Source organism: Scyliorhinus torazame, chromosome 13 (genome assembly GCF_047496885.1).
Source record: "Scyliorhinus torazame isolate Kashiwa2021f chromosome 13, sScyTor2.1, whole genome shotgun sequence".
Lineage (NCBI taxonomy): Eukaryota > Metazoa > Chordata > Chondrichthyes > Carcharhiniformes > Scyliorhinidae > Scyliorhinus > Scyliorhinus torazame.
The window spans coordinates 177,525,473-177,549,867 of NC_092719.1; the positions used below are offsets into that span (position 1 = coordinate 177,525,473).

The window sequence follows — 24,395 nt, forward strand, 5'->3', positions numbered from 1 at the left end:
TGCATGAGTAGCGATTACTATGTATAATAAATGTGCTTTGATTTAAATCTTACTAATCGGTGTATTGGGTTATTGATCATTACTCGGACTTGAACCTCGTGGCGGTATCATAAAGATACCTGGCGACTCGAGAGCAAAGGTAATAAAACAGAGCAATTGAACCAAGGAGAAAATCAGCAACAGACTGTTTTCCAAGGAGAAGAGCAAATTGAGAGGAGAGTTGAGAGTCGTATTAAAAATCATGAGGGGCCCGAACAGAGTAGATGGGAAAAAAACATTCCCACTGTTGGAACAATCGAGAACAAAAGGGCACAGATTTAAAGTAATTGGCAAAAGAAGGAATGGAGACATGAGGAAAAACCTTTTCAAGCAGCGCTTGGTTAAGATCTGGAATGCATTGCCTGTGAGTGTTGTGGAGGCAGGTTCAATCGAGGCATTCAAGAAGGAATTGGATTATTTTCTGAAAGAAGAATATGCATGGTTACGGGGAGAAGATAGCAAATGACACTAGATGCATTGCTCATTTGGAGAGCCAGCACAGACATCATGGACCAAATGGCCTCCTTCTATGGTGTAACAATTCTGTAACTCTGTGATTGTGAAATGTGTGAGGTTAAGATGAAGCTAAGAATGTTAGGTATGAATCCTGATTGACAGGTTATTGGTCGTGCTATGGTGCATTGAACATGTCTCAGGCTCGTGGTGCAGTTGGTCAGAAATAGCATTTGAAAATGCACTCACTAATTTTGAGTAATTGAACTTGGAATACTGCATCCGGGTCTTCAGAGCTAAACTCCTGGCATTTAACCACAGCTATCTACTCCCGTCGTCTGTGAGCTTGTCTGGACGGCCTCTTGGGTACATGGCATCTCTCCTCTTCTGCACCTCCTGGATCAAGGCCTCCAGTAAAGTGCCAAATAATCTTGGAGCACACTTGCTGCAATGCTCTGCCATAATTGAGTGGTCTTCTTGCTCACACTCTCTTCTGCAACCAGCTTCAGCCCCTTCTCCAGCCAGCATGCTCCTCCCCTTTAAGAGGTAAAGGCTGGCTTTCACAATACAGGTTAGTTTTAAATGTTGCTAGCCTCTCACAATTTTGCACCCACTGCTCAGGTGTGCAGCATTTAATAGTACGCTTAGCGTTGGTCGCATCTTCCAATAATTAAAATACGCAGGCAGCACAAAGTTTGTATGCTGCCTACATCAGAAGCAATGGGCACAGACGAATCATGTATCAGCATTCCAGTGCCCATTTCCTGATTTTATTGAATATCATAGCCAATTTTTAAATAAATTACACACAAATATTGTGAGAAGAACATACTGCTTTCTGCTTCTGATGTTATTTGAGTTGTCTATATTGAAATGTATTTCTTGGCCAATCACTTACCCAATACAGAACATCTGTCCATCCTTCCATGGTTATACATTGAAAAACAGTTAGCATTGCAAAAGCGAAGTTGTCAAAGTTTGTGATGCCTCCATTTGGGCCCGGCCACCCACCCCTGCATTCCGTTCCATTCATGGGACATTGGCGACCATTCCCGGAGAACGCGCAAGGTGCTGGCTCATCTTCTGCTATCACATCTAGAAACGGAAGGTGATAAGATATATTGGCTTAAGTTATTGAACCTTGAACTTAACTTTAATAAATATTTTAAAAAGTTTGATTATTATTTGTCCAATGAAATGCAAGTTAAACAACAAGTAAAGCAAATGTTAGTTCAGTAATAATCATAAAAGATAATTCAGTAAATCTATAAGATACACATATATATATATATACACACACTAGGCAAACATTTAAAATTTGAAAAAATGTTCATCAAACTTTTCGTTATTAATAAAAAATGTAATTCTTCAAAAGACACAATGGGCCAGGATATGCTGTCAATATAATGATGAATCAATTATCTACGGCCAAATGGTACAGAAACAATAGACAAGCAGCATATGCACATTAAATGCAAATATCCAAGTGTTGTCCCAGTTGCACCGCTTTGCCATTAGCTTCATGAAAACATTTTGCTGCATGTCGCATTGTTGAAATACATCAAATGGCATGAAGTTGCCATACTTGCTCAGTAGATGTGAACTAAACACACCACAGAAAGCTAAGTCTTGCTATTTCAAGTGGAAGAACACATTTAACAATATTTTATATGTTAGTATTGCCAATTAACTTCTCTGACATTGAAAATTAATTATTACAAGTGCACAATCTCATTCCTTCTAGTTTAATTGTTTAAAAATGCAAATGTAAAATTTCTGCCTTTTTAAAAAACTTCACCTTTCTATCTTTTTTTCTCTACTCTTAATCCAATCTTTGTTTCCTTCCCTTTGGGCGGGATTTTCTGGCCCACCCGCCAGCGGGATCTTCTGGTCCCACTGACGTTGACCCCCCCAGCAGCGGGTTCCTGGATGGCGGAGCCAGTGAGCCAGGCAATAGTCCGTAGATGAGAAGATCCCACCGGCAGCCAATGGCTCACCGCATCCCCATGGGAAAACTGGCCACAGGGGGGTTAGACAATTCCGGCTTTATTTCCATTTCTGTAGCTGGTTTGATATTGAATTCACCTACTAAGTTACATGTCCTTCTCAGTCCTTGCACTGTTTATTTCTCAATCCTTCCATCTGATTGATTAAAATGGTCCTGTTCCCTCAGGTTCCAGATGCCCTCGATTCCTCACTGCAAAATCATCAACTTTCAGACCAAGATTTTACCAGCAAGAATTAAGTCCCACCATTGGAACAAAATGTGTGATCCGAGCCTTTGCCGGTGGGCAGCAAGACTTCAATGGCCATTTTACCAGCAGCGGCCAATTGAGCGCACACCGCCAGGCTCATCATTCTCATCGGCCGTCCACATTGCAAATTAAATCAGAGGGCCTGCAGCCATGGCAGCTCCACTGGGAGAGGTCACCTCTGCTCAGATTGGACAGAAGAGCGTGCATCAACTTCCGGTTGCGGCTATGCGGAGCTAAACCGCACGATTCGGCAGCTCTCGCGATTACAGACTTTCGGGCTCGCTAGAGGAGCCCCAACGGAATTTTTTTTACAGACAACCCGTGCGGAAGAGAAGAGAGAGGTCCCCTACCGACTTTTATGGACCGCACTCGAAGTGCAACGGCCAAAAAAGCGGCATTGGAGCAGCGGGTGAAGCGAGGGAAAAAAAGCAAAGTGGCGGCGGCCGGGGACAAAGAGGAGATGCAGAAATTCATCAAGCGCTGCTTCGAGGAGCTGCGTAAGGAGATGCTGGCGCCTATGCTGGCGGTAATTGAAGGACTAGGGATAACCCAGAAGGCCCACGAGGTGAAGATCCAGGAGGTCCAGTAAAGAGTGAGTGAGAATGAGGACGAGCTCTTGGGCCTGGCGGTGAGAGTGGAGCGGCACGAGGCGCTAACAAGAAGTGAGCGGGAAGACTCGAAGACCTGGAGAACAGGTCGAGGAGAAATAATCTGAGGATCCTGGGTCTCCCAGAAGGAGTGGAGGGGGCCGATACCGCGGCATACGCGGGCACTATGATCGGGGCGATGATGGGCGCGGAGGCCCCTTCAAGGGCGCTGGAGCTGGACCGGGCGCACCGGGTGCTGGCGAGGAAGCCCAAGGCAACAGAGCCGCCAAGGGCGATGGTGGTGAGATTTCACCAGTTTACGGACAGAGAGAGGGTCCTGAAATGGGCCAAGAAGGAGCGGAGCAGCAAGTGGGACAATGCAGAGATCCGAATATACCCGGACTGGAGCACGGAGGTTGCCAAGCGGAGAGCGGGTTTCAACCGGGCCAAAGCGGTGCTGCATCGGAAAGGAGTGAAATTTGGAATGCTGCAGCCAGCGCGACTGTGGGTTACATACAAGGACCAACACTACTACTTCGAAACGCCAGAAGAGGCGTGGACCTTTATACAAACTGAAAAGTTGGACTCTGAGGGTTTGTGAGGGTGGGGGGTGTTTGAGGGTTGAAGTATGATGGTTGTTGTATATAAGGGGTCAATCACGCGCAGGAAATGTTATATGGGCTGGGGGAGAGAGACTAGGCTGCGACAGGAGCTGCGCCAGAGGGGGCGGGGCAGGCTTTGGAAAGCGCGGGTTTTATTTCCCGCGCGCGGGAAGAAAGGCGGGAAGGGGAACGAAGGATTGATTGGGAGACTCCCACACGGGGGGGTCAAAGGGACGGCGGGGGAAGCCGGGGTCAGCAGGTGTCAGCTGACTTACGGGAGTGATATGGGGGAGCTAAAAAGCTAGACAGGGGTCTAGCGGGGGGAGGGGAGGGGGGGAACGGGGGGGAAGGGGGGAGGAAAAAGGGTTGCTGCTGCACTGGCCGAAAGGGAAAGGGACACAGAAGAGGTGGTCGGGACGGAGTTCCCCCGGCTGGAGGACGAGGGAGACGCGTACACGGGACTGCCAATGGATGGTAAATGATCTTCAATAGGCCAACTGATTGGTATAATTGACTGCCCACCTCTGCAAGCAATTGAGCCCCTGCAATTCCCATCACTGGGGATATTCCCTGATGGCATAATGGGGTTGGGCTTCCCTCCCAACACGATTTGCCACCTTTTTCCCACCTCTCGTTTCTCTCTCTCCACCCCCCCCCCTCCCCCCCCCCACACACACCCAATCATCTTCAAAGAGTTGGCAAAATCTTATAGCAAATTACCATGCAAAATTGAAAAACCTCAGCATCCCACAGAAATTCTAACTAATGACAGACCCATTAGATGCTCTTCTGCAGAACTGGTCCAATGCTGCCATGCCTTTCAATTAATCTAAAAGGATACCTTAGGCGTATAAGTATTTTATAACTTTTTAATTCTCATATTTCTGTTTAGTGATGCGAAATGTCAACAATTTCAAGATGGATGCACCATTTTATGCCACTGGGAATTAGTCGAAGGAAAAATGAAAGATAATCTTCATTTCCCTTCTTTGTCATGTTTACCCCAAGAGAATTTTTTAAATCTTAATTATATAGGAACAGAAAAAGGTGCTATCTACCTAACCACAGAATACATATCTTGCCATTCATTTTCTATGTAATTGGATTTTCAATTTTGTACTTCTACAATGTTGGAAAGGTCAACTGAACTTTTCCAAATACAGTATATAGCACTTGGAAATAATATAGGCTGATTCCATTCAGCTGTTCCAGAGGTTGTCTGGTGAATTAGCCCAGAAATAGGATGGCACTTGAATACACTGGACCCCATGCCTGGTTGGCCTTGTAGAGGGCTGAGCCACTAGCCTTTTTTTAAATTTACTCTTTCACGGGATAGAGGCACATTGGCCAGTATTTACTGCCCAATCCTAACTGCTCCTGAGGTTGTGGTGGCAAGTCACCTTTTTGAACTGCAGCAGCCCATCTGTGTAGGTGCACCTACTGTGGTGTTAGAAAGGGAGTTCCAGGATTTTGACCCAGTGACAGTGAAGGAACGGTGATATTGTTCCAAGTCAGGATGGCGTGTGATATGGAGGGAAACTTGCAGGTGGTAGTGTTCCCAATCATCTGCTGCCCTTATCCTAAGTGGTAGAGGTTGTGGGTTTGGAAGGTGCTGTCGAAGGAGTCTTGGTAAGTTGCTGCAGTGCATCTTGTAGATGGTACACACTGCTATCACTGTGCATTGGTATTGGAGCGAGTGAATGTTTAAGGTAGTTTATGGGGTGCCAATCAAGTGGGCTGCTTTGTCCTGGATGGTATTGAGTTCCTGACTTTCAGATGGTGAACACGCTTTGGGGAATCAGGTGGCGTGATACGTGTCCCAGAATCGCCAGTCTCTGACCGGCTCTGGTAGACACAGTATTTATATGGCTGGTCCAGCTCAGTTCCTGGTCAACGGCAATGTTCAGGATGTTAATTCAATGTGCAATTCAGCAGTGGTAATGCCATTGAATGTCATGACACTTACAAGGCAGGTGACACAAAAACGAAAGAAACAGATGCAAAATCCGGGCCTAGACTTCACACACTGGAAGGTGCTGCCTCACTGACCTCAGTGGGTCATGGCTTAAGGAGGCTGATTGTCTACTGAGATGAGTCATACTAGCCTTCAGAAGGGCATAACTGTTTACCAATGAGGGGAATGTGGTGCCTATGCTAGTTATGACAAGTGAGCTTACAAAATTCAAGGCAATTTTAATAAAGAATTCTGCATAGCATGGCAAAGGATTTTACCATGTGAACATACAAATTAGGAGCAGCAGTTGGCCACTCAGTCCCTTGAGCCTGCTCTACCATCCAATAAATTCATGGCTGATCTGATTGTAACCTCAACTTCACATTCCCACCTACCACCGATAACCTTGCATCCCTTGCTTATCAAGAATCTAGCTACCTCTGTCTCAAAAATATTCAAAGATTCTTCTTCCACTGCCTTTTGAGGAAGAAAGTTCCAAAGACGCACGACCCTCAGAGAGAGAATATTTCTCCTCATCTTTGTCTTAAATAGGCGACCCCTTATTTTTAAACAGTGACCCCTCAATCTACATTCTCCGAAAGAGGAAATATCCTTTCCACAAGACCCCCTCAGGATCTTATAACCAAAACTCTCCATCCTCTTTCATGGCTGGTATTTTCCAGTGCCACTGAAAGAGAATAAAATTTTGGCTGGAACACCAAAGGTCCTGCCACGGACGAGACAGGAGAATCCTGCCCGACATGCTTCAATCAAGTTGCCTCTTACTCTTTTAAGTTCCGGCGGATAGAAGCTTAGCTATCTAATATTTCCTTATAAGACAACCTGCCCATTCTAGGTATTAGTCGAGTAAACTTTCCTTATCACTATCAGTACTCTGTGAATGTACTTGTAACTTAAGGTAATCTTTTTAATAAAATTAGATATACATATCAAATTTACAAAACTGATTAAAGCATTAATGGATTCTTACTTGTGTCACTGAAGTAACAGGTTTTGTGCATTTTTCCTATAAAGAGCTCCAGTCCTATGATAGCATAAATGATGATTACGAACAATACCAGTAGGGCAATATGTAGAAGAGGAACCATGGCTTTGATGATGGAGTTCAAGACAACTTGTAAGCCTTCATATAACAAAGAGCACAAGTTAGTTAGATATAAGATAATAATTATAACATATCTTAAAAAAAAACAGTGAGGAAAGAATTGCTATGACATTGTAAAAATATCCATAAAGGTATCTACTGCTTGATATTTCTAAGTAAACTGTTCCATCGGAATGCATGAGGTTAATCTATAAATACCAAGCAGAGAAATTGTTCATGAATATTTTACAATATCCCTACATTATGTGGCCTACAATGTTCTTTCTTAAATGTAACTAATCTTCTTCAGCGATCACTTGCTAATGAATATGATTATCCGCCTAAGAAACTCCGTGCGACTGGTCATGGGTTCTGTGGGTCCTTGCATGGCTGATGAGCCCAATAAGAGCCATATCTCCGAACGCACAATTGGCAGGTGTTTCCAGGAGGTGGGATTGGTCAATGGACTCGAGATTACTGGAACTCCTTTCTCAGGCTCCTTTTCCAGACCTCCTTCTGCCGTTGGGTGTTCTTGAAGTATTGTATCGCTTCGAACAGGAGATTCCTCCAAGTAGGTCTCTTCTCAGCAATGGTCTCCCAGGCATTGACGTATATGTTGCAATTCTTGAGGTAAGCCAGTTCGAGGGAATACTCAACTTCCCATCAAAGATGACATTGGACTCTCACCAGCATAGATGAAGTCGAAGCCGGCATTAAACACATGAAGAATGGAAAAGCCACAGGAGTGGATGGGATTCCAGCAGAGATTTTCAAACTTGGAAGAGAAGAGATCGCCCGTCATCTCCATCAGCGGCTCCTGAAAATCTGAGACAGAGAATAAATCCCTGCCAACCTCAGGGATGCAGTCATCATCACCGTCTTCAAGAAAGGAAACAAAGCAGACTGTGGGAACTACCAGGGAATCTCCCTACTTTCCATCATCAGGAAGATCATCACCTGAATCCTTACTCACCGCCTTATCCCAGTCTCTGGAGAAGTCCTTCGGGAATACTAGTGTAGCTTCCGACCTAACCGTGGAACAATGCACATGATTTTCATTGCTCGACAACTTCAAGAGAAATACCAGGAACAATGCCAACCATTTTACATGGTCTTTATCAATTTAATTAAGGTTAAATCCGTGCTGACACAAGGATCCTCATGTACAAGGAGGTCGTCCTCTCAATTCTTCTATTTAACTCAAAAACCTCAACTACATACAGACATCACCTTAAGGCCTGGAGAGGTACCATCAATGCTATCGAAGACGGATTCTCCACATCAGCGGGGAGGACAGGTGTACTAACAGCAGTGTCCTTGAAGGGGTCAAGAGCACCAACACCGAAGCTATGATCATCCAAAAGCAACTCAGTTGGGCCAGCCACGTGTTTAGGATGCCAGAGTCCCTACTGCCAAAGCAAATCTTCTTCATCAAGCTCGAGGACGCCATCCAAACAAGGAAATAACTAATTTACAACATCATTGTAAATTTTAAAATGTTTCAAATGAAATTATTCTGATTATCTGAAATACTGGATTTCAATTTACAATACAATAAGGTAAAACTATATATATATTTTAGTTTCTTAACACTCATCAAAGATTAGTTGTTGGGAAATCTGAAGAAAACGAAAAGAATCAACTTCAACAGATTTACTTTTTACTGATAAGATGAGAAATTGTTAGGTTTTTGGAATTCATATAGATTATGTTTAGTATTATAAAGCATATTAAAAAATAAGCTTTGGTCAGAACATTACACAAAAGTAATGAAGCAAACCAAGAATCAGAATTAATTTGACAATAAAATTGGCAATTTTATTTCTTCATTGCTGAAATGTGTGTTTCACAAATAACATTCAAGTTTGTACCTAAATTAAATTTGGTAAACAACAACTTGCTTTTATATATTGCCTGTAGCACAGTAAAACATTCCCAAGAGCTGTACAGAAACATTTACAGGTAAAGTCTGCCACCAAGTCACAGAAGGAGATATGAGGACAGTTGGCCAAAACCTTGGTGAAAGACATAGGTTTAAGAAGTATCTGGCAGAGTGGCACAGCGATTAGCACCGCTGCCTCACAGCACCAGGGACCCACATTCAATTCCGGCCAATTTCTCTGTGCCTGCGTGAGTTTCCTCTGGGTGCTTCGGTTTCCTCCCACAGTCCAAAAATGTGCAGGTTAGGTGGATTGACCATGCCCTTTAGCTGCCCTTTTAGACCATGCCCTTTAGATTGCCCTTTAGTGTCCAAAGGTTAGATGGTGTTACAGCAATACGGCAGGGGGAGTGGGTCTAGTTAGGTGCTCTTTCAGAGGGTCGGTGCAGACTCGATTCTATGATTCTAAAGGAAGAGAGTGAGGTAGAGGTGGAGAGGTTTAAGGAGGTAATTCTATAGTTTAATAATAATCTTTATTGTCACAAGTAGGCTTACATTAACACTGCAATGAAGTTACTGTGAAAATCCCCTAGTCATCACTCCACGGCACCTATTCATGTACACTGAGGGAGAACTCAGAATGTCCATTTCACCTATCAAGCATGTCTTTCGGGACTTGTCGGAGGAAACTGGAGCACCTGGAGGAAACCCATGCACAGGGAACCGGGAATTGAACCTGGGTCCCTAGAGCTGTGAAGCAACAGTGTTAACCACTGTGCTACCGTGCTGCCCAGGGCCCCCAAAGCAGGACAAAACAAAATTGGGAGTATACAATTTGGACAGATGTAGAGGAATTCAGAACCCTCGGATGGTTGTATGACTGGAGGAAGTTAGAGAAACAGAGAGGAATCAATCAGGCCAAGTTAAAAATAAATTCTGTTTTTAAAATACAGCAACTTACTAGGTACTCCAGAAACAAGTCGTAGAGGTCTCAACACACGAAAGGCTCGGAGGGCTTTGACATCAAAACCACCTGAATGTTTGCCACCAGAAGCTGCATTTCCATCGACATTCTCTGCTTTGGTTAGTTGTTCCAGAACAACACTAAACAAGCTGAGACAAAATTAAAAGTACAGACATAGAATTAGTCTATCTTCTATCAGTTTATTTCTTGATTTCAGTGTAGAACGGTATATCATTCCTGTATTTGTACTGCATGATAGATGTTTCATCATCATTGCCATCTGAAAATACATTAAAAATAATTCTCCCAAAGACTTTTGAACATTAATTCATTTGGGAGGTGGAATAAACATGATAAAAATGCATGTCTTGGAGCACTTAAGATCTGTTTTAATTGTAAGTAATTTTCAAATATGTAGATGGATTCAGCTAATATACTGACAAAATAGTTTCTACACACACTTGTCAAATATAAAATATAAAGCATTATAACTTTTCATTCAATATCTTTTCAAACATAAAAGACTGAATGGGTCAGCAGTCAATTTTCTCACCTTAGCCATAAATGCAAAGTATCGAAAAGGTGGGGGATGTTTGTGACCGCGTTTGAGGAGCTGTTCGCCGCCGGGGGCGGGGGGTGAAAAAGGGGGAAAAATTTGTATGGACTGTATAGTTGATTACGAGGAAGTTGTTGTAACCTGTTTTGATACATGTTTGTAATAAAATACATTTTTTTTTTAAAATCCAAAGTATCCTGATAAAAAGTATGAAGTATCTCTATATTGTAATCTTAATATTCCAATGTTTTAAAATGAAAATAGAACAATGCCGAGCTTACAAAAACTTTATTGGTTAGTAGCATGTACAGTTTTTACACAAACCATCAAAAGCTCAAAACGGTCTCAATGAATAATTCATATGAATGATCATTTGCAGATTATAAAACCTACTTGTGGTTGTAATTTATACCGATTATTGCCATTAAGTGTCATATATTTTGCTCTGTTTTCTAACAATAAAAAAATGCCTGAGTAAAGAGAGGCTATATGCAAGCAGGTACTTTTTACATGCTCAGTGTGGCCTGAGGATTCCTATTCCTCCAAGAATGAACTGATAAGTTTTTTTTTTACAAAGGTTCAGACCACAAGCAAGGCAACAAATCCTCCATCCACACACCGACCAGAGCGAATAACCTCATTGGACACAACTATTCCCTTAACACTGCATACTCACACCGTCTTCCAGGCTCGAAAAGAAGCAGTCACTCCAGGAAGCGTGGAAAACATGCAGGCCTGCAGGTGAGAGTGAAACAACGCGGCCCCAAAGCCCCTCTGCCTAGCTAACTCCTAGCTAATGTCCAATCTCTAGAAAACAAGCTAGACGAACTTAAAGCCAGACTCACTTTTCAAAGAGAACTAAGGGACTGCTGAGTTCTCTGTTTCACGGAGACATGGCTCACTCCTGCTGCACCGGACTGTGCCCTACAACCAGAGGGTGTCTCAATACACCGAATGGACCATACGGCGGCCTCAGGCAAAGCTAGGGGAGGTGGGGTCTGCCTCCTAATCAACACCTCCTGGTGCCTAGATGTAGCAACACTGGCGAGTTTCTGCTCCCTGGACCTAGAATACCTGACGCTAAAATGCCGCCCCTACTACCTTCCGCGGGAGATCAGCTCTGTTATCCTGACTGTAGTTTACATCCCACCCCATGCGAACGTGAAAATCACACTGGACAAAATATTCACCACCACAAATAGCCTTGAAACAAAACATCCCGAGGCCTTGTTCATTGCAGCTGGGGACTTCAATCAGGCCAAGCTCAAGAGCGTATTACCAAGTTAACACCAACACGTCACCTGTTCCACCAGAGGCCCAAACATCCTGGACCACTGCTACACAAATATCAAACATTCCTACCGCTCTATCGCCCGCCCACACTTTGCCATATCTCACCACAAGGCTGTGCTCCTGCTCCCGGCTTATAAGTAAAAACTGAAGCGGGAGAATCCGTCAAAGAAAGTTGTGCATTGATGATCTGAGGAATCGGATGATCTCCTACGGGACTGCTTAGAGTCAGTGGACTGGTCAGTATTTAAAAACTCTGCGACCAGCCTGAACGAGTATGCTACTACAGTAACTGACTTCATTAGTAAGTGTGTAGAAGACTGTGTGCCAAAGAAGCAAATCCACGTGTTTCCCAACTGGAAACCCTGGATGAACAGGGGTATCCACTACTTGCTGACGTCTAGGTCTTAGGCGTTCAAGTCAGGCGACCCTGACCGCTACAAGAAAGCCAGATATGATCTAAAGAAATTCATCAAAGATGCCAAAAGACAGTACCGGACCAAGCTCGAGTCCCAGGCTAGCAACACGGATCCCCGCCGTCTATGGCAAGGTCTGCAATGGGCTACAAGATGAAGGCATGTAAAATGGGCGGCTCCAACGCATCCCTCCCTGATGAGCTCAACGCATTCTATGCCCGCTTTGAGCAAGAGGTCAGCGAGAGCGAGCCCTCCACCCCAGAAGCCACGGATGAACTTGTATCTGAGATCACCACTGCACACGTCAGAGCAGCCTTCTCGAAGGTCAACCCACGGAAAGCCACTGGCCCAGATGGGGTACCCGGATGAGCACTCAGGTCTTACGTGGATCAGCTGGTGGGGGTATTCGCAGTCATCTTCAACCTCTCTTTACAACAATCTGAGGTCCCTATCTGCTTCAAGAAGACGTCCATCATCCCTGTACCAAAAAAAAGTCAAGTAGCATGCCTTAATGACAATCGTCCAGTGGCTCTGACATCCATCATCATGAAGTGCTTCGAAAGGTTAGTCATGGCACGAATCAACTCCAGCCTCCCAGATTGCCTTGATCCACAACAGTTCGCCAACTGCTGAAACAGGTCCACAGCAGACGCCATCTCCATGGCCCTGCACTCTACCCTGGAACACCTAGATAACAATGACACCTATGTCAAACTCCTATTTATCTACTACAGCTCAGCCTTCAACACCATCATTCCTACGAAACTCATCTCCAAACTCCGTGGCCTTGGCCTCGGCTCCTCCCTCTGCGACTGGATCCTGAACTTTCTAACCCACAGGCCACAATCAGTAAAGATAGGCAACAACACCTCCTCCACGATCATCCTCAACACCGGTGCCCCACAAGGCTGTGTCCTCAGCCCCCTACTGTACTCCTTATACACCTATGATTGTGTGGCCAAATTCCCCTCCAACTCGATTTTCAAATTTGCTGATGACACCACCATAGTGGGTCGGATTTCAAACAATGACAAGACGGATTACAGGAATGAGATAGAGAATCTGGTGAACTGGTGCGACGACAATAATCTCTCCCTTAATGTCAACAAAACGAAGGAGATTGTCATCGACTTCGGGAAGCGTAATGAAGAACATGCCCCTGTCTACATCAATGGGAACGAAGTAGAAAGGGTCGAGAGCTTCAAGTTTTTAGGTGTACAGATCACCAACAGCCTGTCCTGGTCCCCCCATGCCGACACTATAGTTAAGAAAGCCCACCAACGACTCTACTTTCTCAGAAGACTAAGAAAATTTGGCATGTCAGCTACGACCCTCACCAACTTCTACAGATGCACTATAGAAAGCATTCTTTCTGGTTGTATCACAGCTTGGTAAGGAGCCTGCTCTGCCTAAGACCGCAGGAAACTACAAAAGGTTGTGAATGTAGCCCAGTCCATCATGCAAACCAGCCTCCCATCTATTGACTCTATCTATAATTCCCGCTGCCTCAGAAAGGCAGCCAGCATAATTAAGGACCCCACGCACCCCGGGCATACTCTCTTCCACCTTCTTCCATCAGGAAAAAGATACCGAAGTTTGTGGTCACGTACCAACCGATTCAAGAACAGCTTCTTCCCTACTGCCATCAGACTTTTGAATGGACCTACCTCGTATTAAGTTAATCTTTTCTCCACACCTTGCTATAACTGTAACATTATATTCTGCAGTCTCTCCTTCCTTCCCTATGTACAGTATGCATTGTTTTTATTTAGCATGCAAGAAACAATACTTTTCACTGTATACTAATACACGTGGCAATAATAAATCAAATCAAATCAAAAACTAAAAACGATTTTCTCTAGTCATGACGTTGGTTATTAACAAGCAGCTCGTGTAGCCTCCCTCAACTGTACAAATTGAAATGTATTTTACTCCGGGTCAAACATGGCATTGGTGCATTTGAAGTCAGGGCAAGGTTTTGAAGTTTCACAATAGCAGAGACAGGAGTAAACATTACAAGTCTGTATAGTGATCGGGGTATGGTGAGTCAAATAAGCAGCACCCTTCCCTACAGACAAACCAATGTATTTCTGTGAGGAGAAATAACGCCTGAAGGACAATCCAGAAGTGTTATTTATTCTTTAATTAGTGTCCAGACCCAGTGAAGAAGTACAAGTTGCATATGATGTATCCACCAGAGGGAGCAATATTCAAAGACAAATCCATTGTAAATCAGTGCCTTGACTTTTAGGTGAAGGGGTAGCAAGTATTTATTTTTTACGGAGAGAGGGGAAATAATGAGTTTTTAAAGGGTAGATGAGGAAACAAGAAAAATGGGTTTATGGAATAAAAAATTATAATTCAGTGATATCTTATCAAATATTAGTAATGGTGCAGCTACCTGTACACTAATTTGTTTTGGTATAGACGTAAAAATAGACATAGAATTTACAGTGCAGAAGGAGGCCATTCGACCCATTGAGTCTGCACGGGCCATTGGAAAGAGCACCCCACTCAAGCCCACACCTCCACTCTATCCCAGTAACCCCGTAACCCCACCTACCTTTTTGGACACTAAGGGCAATTTAGCATGTCCAATCCACCTAACCTGCATATCTTTGGGCTGTGGGAGGAAACCGGCGCACCGGTAGGAAATCCACGCAGACACAAGGAGAATGTGCAAACTCCGCACAGACAGTGACCCAAGCCGGGAATCGAACCTGGGACCCTGGAGCGGTGAAGCAACGGTGCTAACCACTGTGCTGCCATGCTGCCCATGTATCCCTCATGTTTTTATTTACAAGACATTTTAGCCACAATTTTACTTGGAGACTACCTTTTATAGCTAAAATGTGGAATAAAATTATCACATATCATTACTTTCATTGTTTTACTTGCAGATCCTAGCTGCCTGCAACCAACCCTAGTGGAGCAGAGGACAAGGCAGGATTTTAGCACAAGTGATTTTAATTATATATAACCGATCCATTACTGAAAAAGACTTATCCTGACGATTGATAGCTCTGCCTTACAATCTTAAAACAATGAAAAGGAAATAAAATGGAGTCTGGAATCTGAAATAAAAATAGAAAATGTTGAAAATACTCAGCGGGTCTGTTCTTCGAGCAGTACTTCGACAAAGAGAGAGATTGAGAGCGGCATGGTGGCAAAGTCGTTTGCACTGCTGACTCACAGTGCCAGATTCAATTCCTTGGGTCACTATCTGTGTGGAGTTTGCACGTTCTCCTCGTGTCTGCGTGAGTTTCCTCCAGGTGCTCCTGTTTCTTCTCACAGTCCAAAGGTGTGCAGGTTACGTGGATTGGCCGTGATAAATTGCCTTTTAGTGTCCAGGAATGTGCAGGTTAGGTGAGGGTGTGAAGGGGATAATACAGAGTGGACATGGGTAGAGTTCAGGGTCAGTGCAGACTCAATGCGCCGAATAGCCTCCTTCTGCACTGTAGGGATTATATGAACCTTTGATCAAAACTGGAAAAAGTTAAATATGTAACAGGTTTTAAGTATGCAGAGGCAGGGAAAGGTGGGGGAGTGGTGGAGAGAACAAAATGGAAGGTCTGTGCTCGAGTGGAAGACTTGGGGATTAATAACAAAAGGTCGTTCAAGGCAAAAGTGATTCAAATTTTAAAAAACAAAAGATAGTTCTGGGCAGGTGAATCAGCACCAACTGTCATCCAAAAACAAAGCAATTAACAATACACAGAGAAACAAAACAAAATAAGGACACAGATTATAATCTGAAATTAAGAACCCAATGGTTAATCCAGAGGATTGTAAAGTACCATGTCAAAAAATAAGGTGCTGTTCCTCAAGCTTACATTAGAACAGTTCAGGAGGTCGAGGACAGATGGGTTAAAAGGGAAGTTGAATGGAGAATTTTAACTAGGTTTGTGTAACTGATCTATAACTGAAAAGTCACAGACACTGACCTTTTAAGTGGGCACACCATGTAAATTTGATTTATGAACCAATTTTAACTCAGCCCACCTTGCAGAACGGTTACATTGGAGAAGGTAAAACATTCATCACTTACCACACCTTTTCGTTGGCAGCATATCTACTAAGATTTTCAGATGTGTGTACCATGGGCACAACTGAATCAAGTGGAAATCTGATTACTGCATGCAAACAGGGGTTGTATGACATACACAATACCCTGATTTTATTCAGAAGGATAACTGTGTGCCACACTGAAATGGCCTAGCAAGCCACTCAGTTGCATTCAACCGCTACGAAAACACAAAAAAGGAATGAAACCGGACAGACCACCCAGGTATCGGAAACGACAACGGCAAATCGACCCTGCAAAGTCCTCCTTACTAACATCTGGGGGCATGCGCCAAAATTGGGACAGCTGTTTCACAGATTAGTCAAGTAGCAGCCTGACATAGTCATACTGACAGTATCATACCTGACAGACAAATGTCCCAGCCACCACTATCCACCACACCACATACCATTTCTGGGTATGTGTATGCACACTGGTATACAGTTGGGAGGGAGTTACCCTGGGAATCCTCAACATCGACTCTGAACCCCATGAAGTCTAATGGTTTCAGGTTAAACATGGGCAAGGAAACATGCTGCTAATTACAATGCACCATCAGTTGATGAATCAGTACTCCTCTATGTTGAAAACCACTTGGTGAAAGCACTGAGGGTGGCAAGGGTGCAGAATATGCTCTGAGTGAGGGACGTCTTGTCCCATCACCAAGAGTGGCTCAGTAGTACCACCACAGACTGAGCTGGCTGGGTCCTAAAGGACATAGCTGTTAGACTGGCACTGCAGCAGCTGGTGAGGGAACCAACAAGAGGCAAACCATACTTGGCTCATCCTCAACAACCTGCCTGCTGCAGACGCACATGTCCAGGATAGTATTGGCAGAAGTTCATGTGGAGAGAAAATCCCATCTTCACGGTGAGGATACCCTCCATCATTGTTGCGTGGCACTACCATCCCCCCTCCCCTCCCCTCCCAACCCCCCTCCCCCTCCCAACCCCCCTCCCCCCCTTCCAACCCCCCCCCCCCCCGCCCAAACATTGGGGCAACGGCCAAATTCGAAGATGGCTACTCAGCTCCTCGGATCTCCACAGCAGCCAGTTTGCTAGCCTCACGTCTTTAAATAGGTCTACAGAATGGCACCCACGTGACCGCTTGTTGGGGAGGCGGTTACATCATGCAAGGCTGTTCAATAGGGGCACCTTCTCTTTAATGGGATGGAGATTGGTTTTAGTTTGTGATTATTGGTTTCTTGCCACGCCACGGCAGGATCCAAATTTTGCCAATGGGAGCGGGCGGAGAATTCATGACACGGCGGGGGCGGGATTCACGCCGGCCCACGGCGATTCTCCGACCTGGTGGGGGGTCGGAGAATCGCGCCCCATGATGCCATGACAAGATGGGGTGGAATTCTCCCATCCTGGGACAAAGTCCCGTGGTGGGACAGGAACATGGATCGTTTCCTGCTGCAGAGGTTGGCGAGTAACATATCATGATATCTTCTGGCTTCAAACTCATTAATTATGCAACTGGGTGTTTTCTGCCATATTCAGTGGTGGAACAGGCCTGATGGCTTCATCTGCCATCATATCCGGCAGCATACTGAAAAAATTGGATAACCCACTATTGAAGAGGGTGAATCGCCTGAAAATGAAGATGGATCTTGGGGAGCACTCCGAGGCCGGAGATTGGAAGATGGACTCCCTCTAAGACACCGAATTTAGAAGATCCACCAACAGATCCGCCTCACACCCACTGCTGTGGTGGCCTGGGGTCCGGGGTTGCTGGCAGTTTCCATCCTGAACTCCAGAGACAGCCTCAGGCATTGTTCAGGTGAGTCCCCTCCATCTGTATGCCATGTTGCTCCAGATGTGTTTCCCACTGGTGCCGCGGAGAATCAGGAGTGGGTGGTTGAGCCTTCATTTGCATCCCATTAGTGGGAGACAAATGAGTTTCATGCCGGTCTCCAGCATGTTTCCAGATCCGGCGGGAAACCGCAGAGGATCCCATGGAAAATTCACGCTGGCTTAAAACCAATTTTTGGGCCTTCTGCTGCATTCTCGCCCCCCCCCACCGCCTCTCTCCTCCCCCCACTGAACTCAGAAGGGGCATTTGAGAATTCCACCAATGGTTCACTGGAAGAAACATGCCTTAAAATAATAGAGGAAAAAGGCAAGAAAAATGTTAAGAAAATCAAATGGGATACAGAAATGGGAGCCCTGACAAAAGCTGCTGTCTGAATCACAAATGTACAGGATGTAATTAGGAAACAGAATGTAATTGTTTGTTGCGAGGGAAATTGATTACAAAAGTAGGGTGTTTATGCTTCATTTGTAAATTGCAGTTGTGAGACCACATCTGGAATATTGTGTTCAGAACTGGTCTCCTTAGTTAAGGAAAGATGTAAAAGCATTAAGTAATTCAGATGTCATGTGAGAGTACCTTTAAGAAATGGGTGTCTATAAATGGGTGTGTATATAAATATCTGTAGTGAGAATACCTTTAAGAAATGATGCAGTGATGTCAGAGAGTGGGTGGAGCTGGGCTGTCTGTCAGCTTTTTACTTTCGTTTTAGGCTGTTTGTTGCAGGGTTTGTTTTCGTTTTCAGAGCTGGATAGCTGCAGTCACAGCCACAAGGTGTATTAGGGTCTCTCGGTAATCTAAAGACTGTAAATCGATCCTGGTGATTTAAAAATAATAACAGTAGTAACTTTAACCTGATGTGCTTCTCGTAAAAGGTGTTTTAAGTCGTATAGATGTTAAAAGGAAAGCTTAAAGGATTACTTAGTGTGTTCTTTGGGGGTTGTATTTGAATTAATGGTTGCTAAGATGTTCACTGTATGTTTTAAAAAGGTTAACTTGAGTTCATAGAATAAACATTGTTTTGCTTTAAAAATTACTTTTCCATTTCTGCTGTACCACACCAGTAGAGTGGGCCGTGTGCTCCCCATACCACAATCTATTAAAAATTGTGGGTCAGGTGAACTCCATGATACACTTTGGGGTTCTTTAAACTCTGGCCCATAACAAATTGGCGGCTCGAGGGGGATAAAAGTCTATCTATTGGATTGGCTTAGTGAACTTAAAGACAGTGAGGGGTGAGCATACTGTGGTTGCTTTTCAGGTGTGGTGTTTCAGTTTAAGTAGGGAGTGTGTTGTGGACAATGGCTCTTTCAGAGGCTCTGAAGTTTTTGGGGGTGGAGACGGTCACACGCAGTACCTTACGGACAGAGACTAAAAGCAGACTGTTAGATCTGGCAAAAACATTGCAGTTAACATTACCCAACAAAATGCAAAAAGATGAGGGAATTATGGCGGTGGCTAAGCATTTAAAGTTGCCTCAGATACAGTCTGACTCATTAGATCCAGTTGCAGATTAAGCAACTTGAACATGAAAAAGAATTAAAGCAGCTTGAATATGCAATGAGAGAAAAAGAACAAGAAAGGGAGATACAGATCGGGGAAAAAGAAAAGGAGAGAGAAGAAAGAAACAAAGAAAGAATATCCCTAGCAGAACAAAAAGAAAGAGATGGAGAGGAAAGGGAAAAAGAGAGAGTTTGAACTTCAGAAAATGGCTATGAAACATAACAGTCAGTTAAAATTGGCAGACATAAAAGGGAAACGTCCAGTTGGAGGATAGTGATGAGGATAGTGAGAAAGAGCGTCATAGTCGATGGCTTGGTGGGGATCTATTTAAATATGTCCAAGCATTGCCAAGGTTTGATGAGAAGGAGGTGGAAGCCTTTTTCATTTCATTTGAGAAAGTAGCTAAACAAATGAAATGGCCACAGGACATGTGGGTATTACTGATTCAAACAAAGCTGGTAGGTAGGGCTAGTGAAGTGTTTGCACGTCAGGGAGAGGAGGGGATCGATACTGGGTGAGGTGTTTTCGAGAGGAAGCGGATGGGGGATTCTGGGTGGGGGGAGGGGTTAGATAGTAACAATGGATGGAGGCCATGCATTCAACTGCACTAGCCTTTGCAGGGAATGCAGCCTTCAAATAATCTGTTACGGTATTGGTTCAGGGATAAATATTGGCCAGGATACCCAGGGATAATTCCCTGCTCTTCGTTGAAGTGTTGTAGGATATTTTGTGTAAATCTGAGAGAGCAGGCGAGCCTTGGTTTAATGTCTCATCTAATGACAACACTTCTGACAATGCCGACTCCCTCGGTATTGCACTGGAATGCCAGTCTAGATATATGTACTCAATTCCCTGGATTGGGACTTGAACCCAGAACCTTCTGATTCAAAGATGAATGTGTGAATAACAGAGCCACATGTGACATCCATATTATGCAGGCTGGAACCAAAGATCTGCATCGGGACATCTATTTGCTATGTGTATCTCAGTGTCAGCGTGGTATTAAAGCCCCATACCAGAAATAAACTAGTCCTCCTGTCATGAAAAACAATTGTGAATTCCCTTGTACACCTGCTTCTTCCATGTCTGGAGATGAAACAAACCCAACATTTTCAATTTGCTCATTCGCTACTGGGCAAGCCTAGAGCTCTGCTGAGCACTTACCGGCAGCACAAGTGGCTAGCACTGTGGTTTCACAGCGCTAGGGTCGCAGGCTCGATTCCCTGCTGGGTCACTGTCGGTGCGGAGTCTACACGCTCTCCCCGTGCCTGCGTGGGCTTCCTCCGGGTTCTCCGGTTTCCTCCCCCACAGTCCAAAGATGTGCAGGTTAGGTGGATTGGCCATCATAAATTGCCCTTAGTGGCCAAAAAGGTTAGGAGGGGTTATTGGGTTACGGGGATAGGGTGGAAGTGAGGGCTTAAGTGGGTTGGTGCAGACTCGATGGGCCAATTGGCCTCCTTCTGCACTGTATGTTCCATTACCCTAATTTTGCTTTATAATACTTGGTGAGATGTTTTATTACATTGAAAGCACTATGTAAACATTTCTTGTTGTTGTTTTCCTAATGATTAAAATCATCAGAAATTTTAACATTGCTTTGACGTTACGAGACGGATTTTCAAAGACTCTGCACACCTTTAAACATGGCAGAGGTGATCTGGATGTGCAAGCCCTGCCAGCATTTCTAATAGATCCAGTTTTTGCCAGAAAGGGAAAGGGGTGTGAATCACACAGGTAGGAAATCTGAAATGAGCAGGGCCATTTGAATTTAGCACTGAGTTCAAACAGATCCCATTTTGGCTGGTCCAAGAGCCTAAGCCCAGAGTGCAGTAGTCACAAATTGATGGAGAAGGTGTAAACATTCTCTTGAAGGGCAGATTGCTGCTGTTTAAGTGTCAATATCTTCAATGTTTTTAATCCCCTGCTCTTTAAACTTGAGAAAAACAGGCTGAAGCTATCAGAAAGAGGTCAAAATTATACTGTTTGCTGGTGTAGATTAGGAAAAGAAGCAGTATTGATATCGCACAAAAAATTGATAGAGTTCTTTGTTGACAAGTCCCAAAGACTACTATGTCATTATGAATGCTTGACTGGGTCTCAAAGGTTATTAAAAACCTCACCAGGGGCTCATGAGTTCACAGTTTGATTGAAATAGGTTGGTAAAGCACTAGCTGTCTTTGATATGGTGCCTGAATGAATATTTAATTGTTTTTGTCAAAGATTGAAGATATCAGGATATTTAAAATATTTGAATGGGTTTCATGAATGGGAGATTTTTTTACTATCGAATGGGTTCCAGTGTGAATTATATTAAATATTGTTAGAATGTTATTTTTAAGCATCTGCACATGGCTCCTGAAGTCTGTTCATGGGGATATTGGATTAGTGTCTATGGAAGTGACACAGGGAATGAATGAGGGCATAAGTTGGCGATGGGGGTATGAAGGGCGATGACCATGAGTGGGGACATGAGTAGGCATTGAGGAGCCATGGGGTAATGGGTGGGGTGTGAGGGGGAGAAGGCCAGTAGGACGAGCAGTTTCTAAAACAACTTGGACAAAGTCCCAGAGAACAGAGGTGTCCTTCTAACCAGCCTGCTTTAGCACTTGCCTGCTCCCACGGCCATCTAGGATCTGCTCCCGGAATTAACATATCTGACCTGAAGCCACCCCTGCCTCCCTGGAGCAAAGACTAGGTCTAGCAGGGCTCTTTATACCCAGGCAGGTCTGCTGAGTCAGGAAATTTCCCAATTCAAGCTCCCTGGCTCTGGAGCAAAAATCTGGCCCTTCACTTACTGGGGCTAATTCGATCCCAAGGGCCAACTACTCCAAGCACAGATTTGGCAAGTGTACAAATTTGAACCTGTCAGATCATGGTTAGCAGCACTGGGTTAAACAATGAAAGCAATGAGCGTGCTGAGTTTTGTGGAGATTTTGTTATATGAGACAATTATCATGAAATCATAGAGAACTGTTTGGACTTTTACGCAACCTACCTAGTGCATGGGCAATTTTCTTTTCAATGACATTTTCTTACAGCTGCCACAGTTTATTTTTGATGTGGAGATGCCGGCGTTGGACTGGGGTGGGCACAGTAAGAAGTCTTATAACATCAGTTTAAAGTCCAACAGGTTTGTTTCGAAACACTAGCTTTCGAAGCACAGCTCCTTCATCAGGTGAGTAGCCTGATTAAGGAGCTGTGCTCTGAAAGCTAGTGATTCAAAACAAACCTGTCAGACTTTAACCAGGTGTTGTAAGACTTCTTACAGTTTATTTTAGCACACTTGATGTTGTCATGATCTGATTTTTTTGAACAGGACACGTACACATTATTAAAACACTTGGATGTGGTGGTGCAGTTTTCTCATATTCCAATATTATTCTGTCACACCCAAGTGTTGTCACTGAGAAATATCACATTGGTGTCCTCAACTTACATATGCATTATTACAATTAATTTATATTAAGGAATACAAATTTTTTATGGAGGTAATACCATTTCAGAGTGCACATACATAATTTCAATCAAATAATTCCGAATCATGCAATTTTCCTGCAGAGATAAGTAAATTTAATTAGAAGGTAAGTAATCAATCTATAGACCGGCACAATGAATGTGCAATAAGCACTGAGGTGACGTCTTATGAAACAATTATTTGCTTATCAAAATTTGAAATAAAATTATTTTTGAAACCTCCTTATTTAAAGAAAAGTGAACCAAATAATAGAGTCACAGAGTAGTACAGTACAGGAAGCCATTCAACCCATTGAGTTTGCGCTAGCTCATTCATGATGGAAATGTGACGATCAGGTTAGTGGACTGAGGCTTTTCCACCTCCAGGCAAACTTCCCAGAGGTGGTCCATCAATGATGGTGACTACCCACCAAGCATTAGTACGTAGCCAATAACTAGCAATTAGGAGGCTGTTGAGGGGAACATGGAGGATTCTGCACCTTCCTGGCATCAAAACTGTCTCACACTCAATTCTGAGGCCGGTAGCTACGTTGAAGCAGCCTCCTGGTGCAAGGTTAGGAAGCCATTTCAGCGAGGTTCCATGACCCAATAATGGAGCTACATAAAGGAAATGGTGTGCCTGAAACTTTACCGATTCCTCCAAAGGGGTTTCCCTTCTTTTGTGAGGGCCACGAAGAATCCTGCACGAGTTGAAGGATAGAAAGAAATAACATTTATTTACAATAACATATATATACAGCATCTTCTCGATTGTTGCGCAGGACAAGAGTTCCTGCGGCGCTGTGTGGAAGAGCTGAAAAAGGAATTGAAGAAGGAGCTGTTGGCCCTGATATTACAGGCGATTGAAGGGCTAAAGGAGGAGCAGAAGACCCAGGAGCAGGAGCTTCAGGTTGTGAAGGCAAAGGCTGCTGAAAATGAAGACGAAATACAGGGCCTGGTGGTGAAGACAGAGACGCACGAGGCACAGCACAAAAGGTGTGTGGAAAGGCTGGAAGTACTGGAGAATAATTCGAGGAGGAAGAATTTAAGGGTTCTGGGTCTTCCCGAAGGCGCAGAAGGGGCGGACGTTGGGACATATGTGAGCACGATGCTTCACTCGCTAATGGGATCGGAGGCCCCGATGGGCCCTTTGGAGGTGGAGGGAGCTTATCGAGTTTTGGCGCGAAGACCGAGGGCTGGAGAAATACCTCGAGCTATAGTGGTGAGGTTTCTCCGCTATAATGACAGAGAGACGGTCCTCAGATGGGCGAAGAAAACTCGGAGCTGTAGGTGGGAGAACGCGGTGATCCGCGTATACCAGGATTGGAGTGCGGAGGTGGCAAGAAGGAGGGCAAGTTTTAATCGGGCTAAGGCGGTGCTTCACAAAAAGAAGATCCAGTTTGGAATGTTACAACCGGCGAGATTGTGGGTCACACACCAAGGGAAGCACCACTACTTTGA

The 24,395-nt window shown here is 44.2% G+C and overlaps 1 protein-coding gene across 1 annotated transcript in view; it reads right to left on the reverse strand.

The window, feature by feature from the left end:
- cacna1db (calcium channel, voltage-dependent, L type, alpha 1D subunit, b) overlaps positions 1-24,395 on the reverse strand; it is a 1,216,201-nt gene that overhangs the window by 541,681 nt on the left and 650,125 nt on the right. Inside the window, exons 5-7 of the mRNA XM_072472487.1 lie at positions 9,836-9,987; positions 6,882-7,034; positions 1,391-1,587 (exon numbers count right to left, since the gene is read on the reverse strand). Coding sequence (XP_072328588.1) covers positions 1,391-1,587; positions 6,882-7,034; positions 9,836-9,987 — 502 coding nt within the window. The remainder of the gene's footprint in view (positions 1-1,390; positions 1,588-6,881; positions 7,035-9,835; positions 9,988-24,395) is intronic.